The sequence below is a fragment of the Coregonus clupeaformis genome, chromosome 17 (assembly GCF_020615455.1).
Source record: "Coregonus clupeaformis isolate EN_2021a chromosome 17, ASM2061545v1, whole genome shotgun sequence".
NCBI lineage: Eukaryota > Metazoa > Chordata > Actinopteri > Salmoniformes > Salmonidae > Coregonus > Coregonus clupeaformis.
This window is the reverse complement of record NC_059208.1, coordinates 14,463,550-14,480,482: the sequence shown is the minus strand read 5'-3', so window position 1 is coordinate 14,480,482 and position 16,933 is coordinate 14,463,550. Positions and strand designations below refer to the sequence as shown.

The 16,933-nt window shown below is 49.4% G+C and overlaps 1 protein-coding gene across 1 annotated transcript in view; it reads left to right on the top strand.

The window, feature by feature from the left end:
* The window catches only part of LOC121585310 (vacuolar protein sorting-associated protein 13B-like), a 719,687-nt gene that overhangs the window by 551,393 nt on the left and 151,361 nt on the right, over window positions 1-16,933 (top strand). The window contains exon 37 of the mRNA XM_045226113.1: window positions 7,859-8,215. Coding sequence (XP_045082048.1) covers window positions 7,859-8,215 — 357 coding nt within the window. The remainder of the gene's footprint in view (window positions 1-7,858; window positions 8,216-16,933) is intronic.

Here is a 16,933-nt window from a genome sequence, read left to right as displayed (position 1 = left end):
GAAACACATGGATGCACTGTGGTGCCGTGTCAGAGCGCTCCCACTCACAGCATCCCTCCCAAACCACACCCTGTTCCTTATATAGGGCACTACGTTTGACCTGGGCCCATTCAAGTAGTGCACTATATAGGGAATAGGGTACCATTTGGGCCGCAGCCCCAGAGATTGTGAACTGAGGATAATGACATGGATGTGTAGCCTGCATGTGACCGTATTCATTTATTAGAGTTCTGATGAGATTCATCTTTTGACAGCGTTCCATCTCCATAAAAGCTGCTCTGCTCTGCTCCGTGATCTACTCTGTTGGATGTTGGAGGAACCAGGGCCAGGCCAGGGAGGAAAGCTGTGCAGATGTGGCTGGGGGAGCAGGGAGGGCAGGCTGGGGGCTGGAGCACTGTCTGTGGCCCCTATCTCTGGATGCCTGGAGAGAAAGAGGTTCTTCAGAGTTCACACGAACACATCCAGCTATCTCTGGTGTTAATAGGCGGAGAGGAGTGGAAAAGCTCTCCAAAAAGGACTGTGGAGTAAAAAGATGAATCGGATAGTGCACAAATATCAGATGTTTTGCTGGTTTTACATTCCCTCCAATATACAGTGTAAAAACGACAGGCCATAGAATGGAACCTTGGGGGGGCCCATTTCATAAAGCTGTCGACCCTCTGATTGATTTCAGACCCTCCTGTGCCATACATTGTGTGCATCACTAATGGCATCATTTAAATACCTCTGCCTTTAACAACACTCTGCATTCCACACACAGCTATTCCGCTTTCTTGAACATTTTATGTGCTACACTGATTATACAAAACATTAGGAACACCTTCCTAATGTTGAGTTGCACCCCCTTTTACCCTCAGAACAGCCTCAATTCGTCGGGGCATGGAATCTACAACGTGTCAAAAGCGTTCCATAGGGATGCTGGTCCATGTTGAAATGGATTTAACAAGTGACATCAATAAGGGATCATAGCTGTCACCTGTATTCACCTGGTCAGTCTATGTCATGGAAAGAGCACTCAGTGTATATCTATGGACTCTAACCAATCAGGATTCCTGTGCAGAGCATTAGCAGAGCGTTAACTAGCTCCTATAAAGGTTAGGGTGTTGCTGCCTATATGTTGCCATTGAGCTGGCCTGGTTTGTGGTGCCATTGAGCTGGCCTGGCCCGGTTGGTGGTGACATTGAGCTGGCCTGGCCCGGTTGGTGGTGCCGGTTAAGCTGCCATTGAGCTGGCCTGGCCCGGTTGGTGGTGCCATTGAGCTGGCCCGGCCCGGTTGGTGGTGCCATTGAGCTGGCCCGGCCCGGCCCGGTTGGTGGTGCCATTGAGCTGGACCGGCCCGGTTGGTGGTGCCATTGAGCTGGCCCGGCCCGGTTGGTGGTGCCATTGAGCTGGCCCGGCCCAGTTGCAGCTGGATGTGGACCTGGTCCACCAGTATCAGCAGCATCCCTGCAGCCCAGTAAACAGCCAGGTGGACTGGCTGACAGACTGACAGGTTATACAGGAATAAAACCACCGGGAGGAGAAGTGCTGTAGCCTCCTGTGGATCTGTATGCTACGCAGCATAATCAACAACAGGTTGCTCTCTCTGCAACTCTCTCTCTCTCTCTCTCTCTCTCTCTCTCTCTCTCTCTCTCTCTCTCTCTCTCTCTCTCTCTCTCTCTCTCTCTCTCTTCTCTCACCCTCGCTCTCTCTCTGCTCTAAGGTGATATGAAACAGCTTAACATGGTTAGAGAGAGGAGAGGAGAACATCTCAGGATGAGCAACAGCACATGAGCTATTTATTTCACAGCTAGAAACTTTCCTGCTGATAAGTGAACTGGAAATGATATAAGATACATTGTACAGCAGATTCCTCCTTTCCGGCCTCCATCCCTCACCTCCCTCTCTCCCATCTCCACATCCACTGGGGTGAATGGAAGTATCCTCCTCCCCACCCTCCTCCTCCTCTTCCCTCGCCTCCTCCTCCTCCTCCTCCTCCTCTTCCCTCTCCTCCTCCCCCTCCTTGTCCCCCTCCTCATCCTCTCCACCCTCCTCCTCCCCCTCCTTGTCCTCCTCCTCATCCTCCCCACCCACCTCCTCCCCCTCCTTGTCCTTCTCCTCCTCTCCCCTCCTCCCCTCCTCCTCCTCCAGGCTACATGTGTTGTCCTGTTGGCTGCGTTCCCTCTCATGTCCTGTACTGCTGCTACCTGGTGGAGGAGACAGGAGGCTGAAGCCTTAAACCCACTAAACACTGAGGCCTTAATGAGACCATAGAAAACAGCTGGGCTTGTTCTGAAGGCAGGGGGGACAGGGGGATAGGGGGGATAGGGGGTGCTGCTTCCCACCCCATCATGACAAAGTGGAAAACAGGGATAATGGAAGGGAAGTGGTGTAAAACAGTATGGAGTTAATTCATCTGTCTGTCTGTGGAGATTCCACTGGACTGTCTGAAGGCCGGGCTGAGGACTGATTTATGTGTTGGCCAGAGGAGGGGAGGGGAGAGGACAGGAGAGGAGGGCTGGGCAGACAGAGAGAGAGAGAGAGAGGATCAGGGATTTATGTGTTGGCGAGAGGAGAGGAGTCTATTCCACAGTGTCATGTTATCATGCGAGAATCAGGCCGCTTTGTCAAAGCTCTGTTCTGCAGCACTAGTGATTAAATGGTCTAGGGGTTCAATCCCTGCCATGGACAACGTGGTACTGTTCAGTATCTCAAGGTTTAGATACGATCAGGGATCAACTTGTTCTGTATCAAGTTGGTTTGGCGTTGTATAGGATAAACAGGGGAGGGGAGAGGACAGGAGGAAGGGAGTGTGTGCCAGTGCAGTACACCACATAACAGTAATGAAACATGGTTGTGTAGCTGTAAAGTCATGTTTTTATCACTCATGGTCCTCTGCTCTCTCTCCACCTAAACTGACCCCTCCTCTTAGGAAAGATCTCCCTCTGCTCTCTCTCCACCTAAACTGACCCCTCTTCTTAGGAAAGATCTCCCTCTGCTCTCTCTCCACCTAAACTGATGCCTCCTCTTAGGAAAGATCTCCCTCTGCTCTCTCTCCACCTAAACTGACCCCTCCTCTTAGGAAAGATCTAACTCTGCTCTCTCTCCACCTAAACTGACCCCTCCTCTTAGGAAAGATCTCCCTCTGCTCTCTCTCCACCTAAACTGACCCCTCTTCTTAGGAAAGATCTCCCTCTGCTCTCTCTCCACCTAAACTGACGCCTCCTCTTAGGAAAGATCTCCCTCTGCTCTCTCTCCACCTAAACTGACCCCTCCTCTTAGGAAAGATCTCCCTCTGCTCTCTCTCCACCTAAACTGACCCCCCTCCTCTTAGGAAAGATCTCCCCTCTGCTCTCTCTCCACCTAAACTGACCCTCTTCTTAGGAAAGATCTCCCTCTGCTCTCTCTCCACCTAAACTGACCCCTCCTCTTAGGAAAGATCTCCCTCTGCTCTCTCTCTCCACCTAAACTGACCCCCTCCTCTTAGGGAAAGATCTCTCTCTGCTCTCTCCACCTAAACTGACCCCTCCTCTTAGGAAAGATCTCCCTCTGCTCTCTCTCCACCTAAACTGACCCCTCCTCTTAGGAAAGATCTCCCTCTGCTCTCTCTCCACCTAAACTGACCCCTCCTCTTAGGAAAGATCTCCCTCTGCTCTCTCTCCACCTAAACTGACCCCTCCTCTTAGGAAAGATCTCCCTCTGCTCTCTCTCTCCACCTAAACTGACCCCTCCTCTTAGGAAAGATCTCTCTCTGCTCTCTGTCACGAACGTCTTCCAAATGAGTAGACCAAAGCGCAGCGCGTTGAGCGAACATGACTTTATTAATTCAAAGTCTGGAACAAAACAACAAAACAAGAACGATTCGTGAAGTCCTCTGCAATACTGACAGAACATGGAACAAAAACCCACAATTCCCACAGGAAAACAATCAGAATAAATATGGCTCCCAATCAGAGATAACGAGCCGACAGCTGACACTCGTTACCTCCGATTGGGAGTCATTGACCAAACCTAGAAAAGAACCCCCACCGAACTGCAAACAAGAAATACACCCAAAACCCAACATAACCAAACTAAACCCCAACAAAACAAATACGCCCTGGCTCAAATATAAAAGTCCCGAGCCAGAGTGTCACAGTACCCCCTGAAAGGTGCGAACTCCGGGCGACCCAGCATACACTCTATGGGAGGGTCTGGGTGGGCGTCTGTCCACGGTGGCGGCTCTGGCCCTGGTCGTGGTCCCCACCCCACCTTAGTCACTATCCGCTTCCGTAGCCTCCTCCATATGACCACCCCCCAACTAAACCCCACTGGATTAAGGGGCGGCACCGGATTAACGGGCAGCACCGGACTAAGGGGCAGCACCGACTAAGGGGCAGTACCGGACTAAGGGGCAGCACCAGGATAAGGGCAGCACCGGGCTAAGGGACAGCACCGGACTCAATGGCGGATCCTGGCTGGCTGGCTCTGGCGGATCCTTGCTGGACGGCTCTGGCGGATCCTGGCTGGACGGCTCGCGGCAGGCTGAAGGATCTGGCTGCTCATGGCTGGCTGACGGATCCGGCTGCTCATGGCTGGCTGACGGATCTGGCTGCTCATGGCTGGCCGACGGATCTGGCTGCTCATGGCTGGCGACGGATCTGGCTGCTCATGGCTGGCCGACGGATCTGGCTGCTCGCGGCTGGCTGACGGATCTGGCTGCTCATGGCTGGCTGACGGATCTGGCTGCTCATGGCTGGCCGACGGATCTGGCTGCTCATGGCTGGCCGACGGATCTGGCTGCTCGTGGCTGGCCGACGGATCTGGCTGCTCATGGCTGGCTGAAGGATCTGGCTGATCCTGTCTGGCGGAAGGCTCTGGGCTGATCCTGTCTGGCGAAAGGCTCTGGCTGATCCTGTCTGGCGAAAGGCTCTGGCTGATCCTGTCTGGCGGAAGGCTCTGGCTGATCCTGTCTGGCGGAAGGCTCTGGCTGATCCTGTCTGGCGGAAGGCTCTAGCGGCTCCTGTCTGGCGGAAGGCTCTGGCTGATCCTGTCTGGCGGAAGGCTCTGGCTGATCCTGTCTGGCGGAAGGCTCTCAGCGGCTCCGGTCTGGCGGAAGGCTCTGGCTGATCCTGTCTGGCCGGAAGGCTCTGGCTGATCCTGTCTGGCGGAAGGCTCTAAGCGGCTCGGTCTGGCGGACGGCTCTGAAGGCTCTGGCAGACGGGCGGCTTATGCAGCGCTTGGCAGACGGACAGTTCAGACGGCGTTGGGCAGACAGGCAGTTCAGGCGCCGTTGGGCAGACGGGCAGTTCAAGCGCCGTTGGGCAGACGGGCAGTTCAGGCGCCGGTGGGCAGACGGGCAGTTCAGGCGCCGTTGGGCAGACGGGCAGTTCAGGCCCGTTGGGCAGACGGCAGACTCTGGCCGTCGGAGGCGCACTGCAGGCCTGGTGCGTGGTGCCGGAACTGGAGGTACCGGGCTGAGGACACGCATCTCAGGGCTAGTGCGGGGAGAAGCAACAGGGCATGCTGGACCCTGGGAACGCACATACAGGCCTAGTGCGTGGTGCCGAACTGGTGGTCCCGGGCTGAGGACACGCATCTCAGGGCTAGGTGCGGGGAGCAGCAACAGGACGCACAGGACTCTGGGGACACACAGGAGGCTTGGTGCGTGGTGTAGGCACTGGTGGTACTGGACTGGAGCGGGGAGGTGGCGCCGGAAATACCGGACCGTGCAGGCGTACTGGCTCCCTTGAGCACTGAGCCTGCCCAACCTTACCTGGTTGTATACTCCCGTCGCCCCGACCAGTACGGGAAGGGAGGAATAACCCGCACCGGGCTATGTAGGCGAACCGGGACACCATGCGTAAGGCTGGTGCCATGTAAGCCGCCCGAGGAGCGCACTGGTGGCCTGATGCGTTGGGCCGGCTTCATGACATCCGGCTCAATGCTCAATCCTAGCCCGGCGATACGTGGAGCTGGAATGACCGAACCGGGCTATGCCTGCGTACAGGAGACACCATGCGCTCTACTGCGTAACACGGTGTCTGCCCGTACTCTCGCTCTCCACGGTCAGTCCAGGGAGTAGGCGCAGGTCTCCTACCTGACTCGCCACACTCCCCTTTAGCCCCCCCAAGAAATTTTTGGGTAGTACCACGGGCTTCCAGCCTCGACTCCGTGCTGCCTCCTCATACCACCTCCTCTCGGCTTTAGCTCCCTCCAGCTCTTCACGAGGGCGGCGATATTCTCCCGGTTGTGCCCAAGGACCCTTTCCATCCAGTATCTCCTCCCATGTCCATGAATCCTTGATAGGCGTCCATAAATCCTGTTGCCGCTTGACACGCTGCTTGGTCCTTTTATGGTGGGTTTTTCTGTCACGAACGTCTTCCAAATGAGTAGACCAAAGCGCAGCGCGTTGAGCGAACATGACTTTATTAATTCAAAGTCTGGAACAAAACAACAAAGCAAGAACGATTCGTGAAGTCCTCTGCAATACTGACAGAACATGGAACAAAAACCCACAATTCCCACAGGAAAACAATCAGAATAAATATGGCTCCCAATCAGAGATAACGAGCCGACAGCTGACACTCGTTACCTCCGATTGGGAGTCATTGACCAAACCTAGAAAAGAACCCCACCGAACTGCAAACAAGAAATACACCCAAAACCCAACATAACCAAACCAAACCCCAACAAAACAAATACACCCTGGCTCAAATATAAAAGTCCCGGAGCCAGAGTGTCACACTCTCTCTCCACCTAAACTGACCCCTCCTCTTAGGAAAGATCTCCCTCTCCTCTCTCTCCACCTAAACTGACCCTTCCTCTTAGGAAAGATCTCCCTCTACTCTCTCTCCACCTAAACTGACCCCTTCTCTTAGGAAAGATCTCCCTCTGCTCTCTCTCCACCTAAACTGACCCCTCCTCTTAGGAAAGATCTCCCTCTGCTCTCTCTCCACCTAAACTGACACCTCCTCGTAGGAAAGATCTCTCTCTACTCTCTCTCCACCTAAACTGACGACTCCTCTTAGGAAAGATCTGCCTCTACGACGTCTCCTCTTAGGAAAGATCTCTCTCTACTCTCTCTTCACCTAAACTGACCTGCTTAGAGCTCAGCAACCTCTCTGCTCATAAACAATGTGGCTAATTTCCACATGGAACATAAAAGATAAAGCTATTCTGTTCATATTTTGTATTACGGTAACTCTCTCTCCTGTCTCTCTTCTGTTCATATTTTGTATTACGGTAACTTTCTCTCCTGTCTCTCTTCTGTTCATATTTTGTATTACGGTATCTCTCTCTCCTCTCTCTCTTCTCTTCATATTTTGTATTACGGTAACTCTCTCTCCTCTCTCTCTTCTGTTCATATTTTGTATTACGGTAACTTTCTCTCCTGTCTCTCTTCTGTTCATATTTTGTATTACGGTATCTCTCTCTCCTCTCTCTCTTCTGTTCATATTTTGTATTACGGTAACTCTCTCACCTGTCTCTCTTCTGTTCATATTTTGTATTACGGTAACTTTCTCTCCTGTCTCTCTTCTGTTCATATTTTGTATTACGGTATCTCTCTCTCCTGTCTCTCTTCTGTTCATATTTTGTATTACGGTAACTCTCTCTCCTCTCTCTCTTCTGTTAATAATTTGTATTACGGTAACTCTCTCTCCTGTCTCTCTTTTGTTAATATTTTGTATTACGGTAACTCTCTCTCCTCTCTCTCTTCTGTTCATATTTTGTATTACGGTAACTCTCTTTCCTCTCTCTCTTCTGTTCATATTTTGTATTACGGTAACTCTCTCTCCTGTCTCTCTTCTGTTCATATTTTGTATTACGGTAACTCTCTCTCCTGTCTCTCTTCTGTTAATATTTTGTATTAAGGAAACTCTCTCTCCTGTTCCTCCAGCGGAGCTGAACGTGGAGCTTTCCCGGCCCCTGAAGGTGAACCCTACACTGGTGAAACTGGAGCAGGCCAAGGCCTACCTGAGGAAGGTCCTACCTGAACACTACTGGGAGGCTCCCAAACCCCCCTCCACCCCTCATTCCTCCCCCAGTAGGACCTCCTCCACCTCCCACCCTCGGCCCGACCCCTCCCACCTCAGCTCCCTGAGGTCCTTGGCACCCTTCCACAAGGTGTCCCTACGCACCACCCAGATCGTGGTTGTCATGGAGACCGAGTCGCACCCTGCCCGGCCCAGCCTGACCTGGTCGGTGTCGGCCATGAAGGGTACCATGAACATGAAGACTGGGCCCAAGCTAGACGGTAAGAGCTTCTTCCGTATTTTCTTTAAACAGTTGGAAAATGCAGCTCCCCTCTCTCTCTCTCTCTCTCTCTCGATTTTATTGTCTCAGGGGCAGCTCAGGTTCCTCTACCTCTGTTCTTTGAGGAGTACACCTTGAGGCACCTGGGAAGTGAAGTCCCATTACAGTACTATGAGCCATGCAAGGTCATAACAGGACCTGAAGTGACACAGCTTGTTTTCTGACCTCAGAGAGGAACTTTACTTTACTGACTTTGTTCCTTTGGGGACAATGTGTTGCAGTGTCATGTTCATAGTGGTGTTCAGGAAATGACCAGACCAATACATACAGTAAGCAACTAATTGGCAATCCAGCTTGATGCCAGTTATATAGAGTATATACAGCTGAAAGAAGAGCAGCCTGCTGACCTTACTGGGTGGATAGGATCATTAACCAGCTGATTAGTATGAAAAATGTATGCACTCACTAACTGTAAGTCGCTCTGGATAAGAGCGTCTGCTAAAATGACTAAAATATAAAATGAATTAGGAGAGATATCCAGCTTAGTGATAGGAACATTAACCAGCTGATTAGAAGAAGTATCACTCCTTAGTGATAGGAACATTAACCAGCTGATTAGGAGAAGTATCACTCCTTAGTGATAGGAACATTAACCAGCTGTTTAAGAGAGATATCACACCTTAGTGATAGGAACATTAACCCGCTGATTAGGAGAGATATCACACCTTAGTGATAGGAACATTAACCAGCTGTTTAGGAGAGATAACACACTTTAGTGATAGGAACATTAACCAGCTGTTTAGGAGAGATATCACACTTTAGTGATAGGAACATTAACCAGCTGATTAGGAGAGATGTCACACCTTAGTGATAGGAACATTAACCAGCTGTTTAGGAGAGATATCACACCTTAGTGATAGGAACATTAACCAGCTGTTTAGGAGAGATAACACACTTTAGTGATAGGAACATTAACCAGCTGTTTAGGAGAGATATCACACTTTAGTGATAGGAACATTAACCAGCTGATTAGGAGAGATATCACACCTTAGTGATAGGAACATTAACCCGCTGATTAGGAGAGATATCACACCTTAGTGATAGGAACATTAACCAGCTGTTTAGGAGAGATAACACACTTTAGTGATAGGAACATTAACCAGCTGTTTAGGAGAGATATCACACTTTAGTGATAGGAACATTAACCAGCTGATTAGGAGAGATATCACACCTTAGTGATAGGAACATTAACCAGCTGATTAGGAGAGATATCACACCTTAGTGATAGGAACATTAACCAGCTGTTTAGGAGAGATATCACACCTTAGTGATAGGAACATTAACCAGCTGATTAGGAGAGATATCCAGCTTAGTGATAGGAACATTAACCAGCTGATTAGGAGAGATATCACACCTTAGTGATAGGAACATTAACCAGCTGATTAGGAGAGATATCACACCTTAGTGATAGGAACATTAACCAGCTGTTTAGAGAGATATCACACCTTAGTGATAGGAACATTAACCAGCTGATTAGGAGAGATATCCAGCTTAGTGATAGGAACATTAACCAGCTGATTAGGAGAGATATCACACCTTAGTGATAGGAACATTAACCAGCTGATTAGGAGAGATATCACACCTTAGTGATAGGAACATTAACCAGATGATTACGAGAGATATCCCACTTTAGTGATAGGAACATTAACCAGCTGTTTAGGAGAGATATCACTCCTTAGTGATAGGAACATTAACCAGCTGTTTAGGAGAGATATCACACCTTAGTGATAGGAACATTAACCAGCTGTTTAGGAGAGATATCACACCTTAGTGATAGGAACATTAACCAGCTGATTAGGAGAGATATCCAGCTTAGTGATAGGAACATTAACCAGCTGTTTAGGAGAGATATCACACCTTAGTGATAGGAACATTAACCAGCTGATTAGGAGAGATATCCAGCTTAGTGATAGGAACATTAACCAGCTGATTAGGAGAGATATCACACCTTAGTGATAGGAACATTAACCAGCTGTTTAGGAGAGATATCACACCTTAGTGATAGGAACATTAACCAGCAGATTAGGAGAGATATCCCACCTTAGTGATAGGAACATTAACCAGCTGATTAGGAGAGATATCCCACCTTAGTGATAGGAACATTAACCAGCTGATTAGGAGAGATATCACTCCTTAGTGATAGGAACATTAACCAGCTGATTAGGAGAGATATTACACAAATAATTATGTAGTCTTGTTTTTCCTGCAGGCAGGGGGCTGCCCTATACCTGCACCCAGAGGGGAGTAGTTCAAAGTCCAGGCACAGGGGGTGGCTTGGGTCTGACCTGACCTTAAAGATCTCATCAAGCCTGTCTGTCTGACTCCTGGTACCTTGCTTTCTGTGGCTATAATCCTTCTCAACATATTTTTCTGGCTGACAGCGGTATTACCAAACCACCAAACAGTACACAAGGTTAAAATACTCTCAATGAAAGATTTGTAGAGTCCAAGCCCCTGTCATGTGACCTGGGTGAGGCGTAGCTGGAAGGGCAAAGGTCTCTGTGGTTCTGGTTCGCCTGATAGAACACAGGAAACGGACCATGATGCATCACTGTTGTGTTCTCCGGCCCGTAACCACGACATTACCATGGGGGAATGACCTGTTCCTGTTCAGACTAGATATTGTCTGTTTCCCAAATGGCACCCTTTTCACTATCTAGTGCACTACCCCATAGGGCTCTGGTCAAAAGTAGTGCACTACCCCATAGGGCTCTGGTCAAAAGTAGTGCACTTTATAGGGAATAGGGTGATATTTTGGATGCAGTCTAGTTCCTGTGTCCTCCAATACCCAGACCAGAGGGCTGAACCTCACTTAACAGAATGTTACTCTGACGTTAGGAGTGGATAATGTTCTCAGACCAGTCCTGACCAGACCTCTCTGAGTAAAGCTCTCTGTTTCTGCTGTTTATATTGTTTGTTAATCTCCATGTGGTGTTTTGATGTTTCCAGAGGGTTTGTCAAGGTTGCCTCCCTAAAGCTGTGTTGAGAGAAGAGGAGGAAAAGCCAAAGAGCTACTCTCTCAGATCCAATACCGTTTCTCTGTTTCTCTGTACGCACGTAAACCACCGTCCGCCAAAAACAACGGCTGCATTGGTGTTGTGTCATGCACATCAAGAAGACCTGTCGCTGTTCATCACATTAACATGTTATGGTTGGTACCTGGACCAGAGAGTTCTGTCACTGTTTAACACACTGACATGTTATGGTTGGTACCTGGACCAGAGAGTTCTGTCACTGTTCATCACATTAACATGTTATGGTTGGTACCTGGACCAGAGAGTTCTGTCACTGTTTAACACACTGACATGTTATGGTTGGTACCTGGACCAAAGAGTTCTGTCACTGTTCATCACATTAACATGTTATGGTTGGTACCTGGACCAGAGAGTTCTGTCACTGTTCAACACATTAACATGTTATGGTTGGTACCTGGACCAGAGAGTTCTGTCACTGTTCATCACATTAACATGTTATGGTTGGTACCTGGACCAGAGAGTTCTGTCACTGTTCATCACATTAACATGTTATGGTTGGTACCTGGACCAGAGAGTTCTGTCACTGTTTAACACACTGACATGTTATGGTTGGTACCTGGACCAGAGAGTTATGTCACTGTTCATCACATTAACATGTTATGGTTGGTACCTGGACCAGAGAGTTCTGTCACTGTTTAACACACTGACATGTTATGGTTGGTACCTGGACCAAAGAGTTCTGTCACTGTTCATCACATTAACATGTTATGGTTGGTACCTGGACCAGAGAGTTCTGTCACTGTTCATCAAATTAACATGTTATGGTTGGTACTTGGACCAGAGAGTTCTGTCACTGTTCAACACATTAACATGTTATGGTTGGTACCTGGACCAGAGCGTTCTGTCACTGTTCAACACATTAACATGTTATGGTTGGTACCTGGACCAGAGAGTTCTGTCACTGTTCAACACATTAACATGTTATGGTTGGTACCTGGACCAGAGAGTTCTGTCACTGTTCAACACATTAACATGTTATGGTTGATACCTGGACCAGAGAGTTCTGTCACTGTTCAACACATTAACATGTTATGGTTGGTACCTGGACCAGAGAGTTCTGTCACTGTTCAACACACTGACATGTTATGGTTGGTACCTGGACCAAAGAGTTCTGTCACTGTTCATCACATTAACATGTTATGGTTGGTACCTGGACCAGAGAGTTCTGTCACTGTTCATCAAATTAACATGTTATGGTTGGTACTTGGACCAGAGAGTTCTGTCACTGTTCAACACATTAACATGTTATGGTTGGTACCTGACCAGAGCGTTCTGTCACTGTTCAACACATTAACATGTTATGGTTGGTACCTGGACCAGAGAGTTCTGTCACTGTTCAACACATTAACATGTTATGGTTGGTACCTGGACCAGAGAGTTCTGTCACTGTTCAACACATTAACATGTTATGGTTGGTACCTGGACCAGAGAGTTCTGTCACTGTTCAACACATTAACATGTTATGGTTGGTACCTGGACCAGAGAGTTCTGTCACTGTTCAACACATTAACATGTTATGGTTGGTACCTGGACCAGAGAGTTCTGTCACTGTTCAACACATTAACATGTTATGGTTGGTACCTGGACCAGAGAGTTCTGTCACTGTTCAACACATTAACATGTTATGGTTGGTACCTGGACCAGAGAGTTCTGTCACTGTTCAACACATTAACATGTTATGGTTGGTACCTGGACCAGAGAGTTCTGTCACTGTTCAACACATTAACATGTTATGGTTGGTACCTGGACCAGAGAGTTCTGTCACTGTTCAACACATTAACATGTTATGGTTGGTACCTGGACCAGAGAGTTCTGTCACTGTTCAACACATTAACATGTTATGGTTGGTACCTGGACCAGAGAGTTCTGTCACTGTTCAACACATTAACATGTTATGGTTGGTACCTGGACCAGAGAGTTCTGTCACTGTTCAACACATTAACATGTTATGGTTGGTACCTGGACCAGAGAGAGTTCTGTCACTGTTCAACACATTAACATGTTATGGTTGGTACCTGGACCAGAGAGTTCTGTCACTGTTCAACACACTAACATGTTATGGTTGGTACCTGGACCAGAGAGTTCTGTCACTGTTCAACACATTAACATGTTATGGTTGGTACCTGGACCAGAGAGTTCTGTCACTGTTCAACACATTAACATGTTATGGTTGGTACCTGGACCAGAGAGTTCTGTCACTGTTCAACACATTAACATGTTATGGTTGGTACCTGACCAGAGAGTTCTGTCACTGTTCAACACATTAACATGTTATGGTTGGTACCTGACTCAGAGAGTTCTGTCACTGTTCAACACATTAACATGTTATGGTTGGTACCTGGACCAGAGAGTTCTGTCACTGTTCATCACATTAACATGTTATGGTTGGTACCTGGACCAGAGAGTTCTGTCACTGTTCAACACATTAACATGTTATGGTTGGTACCTGGACCAGAGCGTTCTGTCACTGTTCAACACATTAACATGTTATGGTTGGTACCTGGACCAGAGAGTTCTGTCACTGTTCAACACATTAACATGTTATGGTTGGTACCTGGACCAGAGAGTTCTGTCACTGGGGGGAGGGAGGTCCAAGATATGTCCTGGCAGTGTCAACCTACTATAGGGCCAATAACAGGAGATGGGTAGAAAGGCATATTGGGGTGTGGAAACTCTGAGAGTCACTTCTGTTCCCTGTACTGAGAAGAACAGAGGGGGTTAGAGGGGGTGGGGATTGAGGGAGGGAGCGGGGGAGGACAGAGTTTCTCTGGGCTCTTAAACGCATCTGCTCTACAGATGTTATATAGGGTTACTTCAGATAAAATGATTGTCAAATATTTTAATTAAAACCTCAACAATTTGCACTTGTTTACTCAAATCTACATAACTCCGCAGTGAGAACATTCTTGACGCTGCGGGCCGCTCTGATTCTCACCAGCTTTTCAGCTTTCATCCATTTTTGATGTGTTGACTTTGATAAACACAGTCAAAAACACTCAGCATGGAAAAACAATGGAAAAAACGATGCAAAGCAGAGAGAGAGAGAGAGAGAGAGAGAGAGAGAGAGAGAGTTGTGTTGCTATGAAAGCTAATCCCTAGTTGGAGGATGAATATTTTTTTGCCGTGGGGTTCTGACATCTCGCCTGTCTAAAAGAGATTTATCACTAAGTGTTCATTCTGTTGTTTACTGTAAACACCATGTCCACTTGGTGCAGGGCTTCACGTTCACTAGTCGGACTGATGTTTATGGAGACCCACTGAAACGTTTGTTCCTAGCCTGACCCAGGCTGTGTTTCCAAATGGCACCCTATTCGCTATATAGTGTACTACTTTTGATCAGAGCCCTATGGGTTATTCCTCCTTGGTTACGTTGTGGTTATGGGTTGGAGTCCTCAACAGTGATGCATCTTGGGCCGTTTCCTGTGTTCAATCAGGCGGACTTTGTTGTGGCGAATCAGGGGGACACTGGAAAAGTAGTGCGCTATATAGGGAATAGGGTGCCATTTGGGACGAGCTCTTAGTCAGTAGAGCTCTTCTCTTCCACAGCACTGAAACATTGGGACCGGAGCTCCCCAGCTCTCCAGCTCCCCCAGCTCCCCAGCTCCCCCAGCTCCCCAGCTCCGCAGCTCCCCCAGCTCCCCAGCTCCCCCAGCTCCCCCAGCTCCCCAGCTCCGCAGCTCCCCAGCTCCCCCAGCTCCCCAGCTCCCCCAGCTCCCCCAGCTCCCCAGCTCCCCCAGCTCCCAGCTCCCCCAGCTCCCCAGCTCCCCCAGCTCCGCAGCTCCCCCATCTCCCCATCTCCCCAGCTCCCCAGCTCCCCAGCTCCCCCAGCTCCCCAGCTCCCCCAGCTCCCCAGCTTCCGCAGCCCCCCAGCTCCCCCAGCTCCCCCAGCTCCCCAGCTCCCCAGCTCCCCAGCTCCGCAGCTCCCCCAGCTCCCCAGCTCCCCAGCTCCCCCAGCTCCCCAGCTCCCCCAGCTCCCCCAGCTCCGCAGCTCCAGAAGCAACAGTTCAGAAGGTTCTTTGGTTTCTGGCTAAAATAGAAATGGACGTTTTTCTTCCGTTGTTGTAGGTTTCTAGATGTTTCTCATACATTTCTAGAGGTATCACGTGTCACTACAGAACACAGATAGTGGTTCCTGATGTGTTGTGAGACGGAAGGACTTATATTACTAACAGATCACTGGTGGTGATGGAGGTACCGGAAGCTATATCATGTCCTCTGGGTTAGGCGTGTCACAAATGGCAACTTAGTGCGCTATATAGGGAATAGGGTGCCATTTGGGATAGAGCCCTAGTTTTTCTATCAGACCCCTCCACACTGCTTCAAACCTCAGACCACAGAAACAGATACCTTAGAATTTTCTGATTATAAAGATTGTGATTCCCGTACGTATATTCACAGCTAAGGCTGCCTCCATAACTCAATGGGAATTGCACTCGGGGGAGATAGGGGGGGGCATGAGTGATCACAGACAGACAGACAGACAGGGACATTTTCTGCTACTCTGTTGGTTCTCCATGGCAGCTGGATATTAATGGACCAGGGTAACACACAGGATGCCACTAGGGGCAGGGTTAGAGGGGGAGGGAGCGAGATAGAGAGAATGAGAACCCAGAGCAGTGTAGAACCAGCCACACAGCGAGGTGAAGACCCTGTCCTCCAGGCAACATCTGGGCTTTTTATATGGTCATGGCATCCCTCTGCCAGGGGAGACATGGAGTAAAGAGGGATTAAGTTGACAGTGTGTTACTGGATCCTGTGATAATGAAAAGCAGTGGAGGCTGAAGTCCTCTGGCCGGACAGTCCCCAACGTAGAGGTGCATTTATAGTTCAACAGAGGAGGAGGAGGAGGAGGAGGAGGGGAGGAGGAGGAGGGTGGAGAACAGATGGCACTAGGTCTCTGAAACAAGACCCTGCCTAATCCCTCAGCTAGCTAGCTGGAACAAGGACCTGCCAATGGAGGCCCTCGCTCCCCCAGCCCTTATACCTCCAGCTTGATACTCCAGCCTGATACTCCAGCCCACTCCCTCACCCCTACACCCCAGCTCCAGCTCGATACCGCAGCCACAGCCCTGTATCCCAGCCCGTCATCCCCAGCTCCAGCTCTATACCCCAGCCCTGTACCCCAGCCCCTCTCCCCCAGCCCTGTACCCCAGCCCCTCTCCCCCAGCCCTGTACTCCAGCCCCTCTCCCCCAGCCCTGTACTCCAGCCCCTCTCCCTCAGCTCCAGCCCCTCTCCTCCAGCTCCAGCTCTATACCCCAGCCCTGTACTCTGTTAGGACTGTTCTGGATGGAGTAACTCTGTTACGATGGGGCCTCTAATCGATAGCAGTTTGTTAGAGGAGTTCTAAATGATATAAATGATGGACGTGGTGGTCAGATAGTGTCTGCCAGAGACAAACCCACACCCTAAATCAGACCCCACTCTGTGATGAGCCAACAATGTAGCTCAAATCAAAATGGTTTCCAGTTGCTCCTGTCAGAGAGAGAGTCAGCCTGGATCATATCTCTAACCCATGTCTGTCTGTCTGTCTGTCAGTCTCTCTGTCTGTACTATACCACAGCAGGGTGTGTGTGGATAGCCAGGACAGTCTGCTGTCTCATGGTCCTTGACCTGGGTAGGAGGA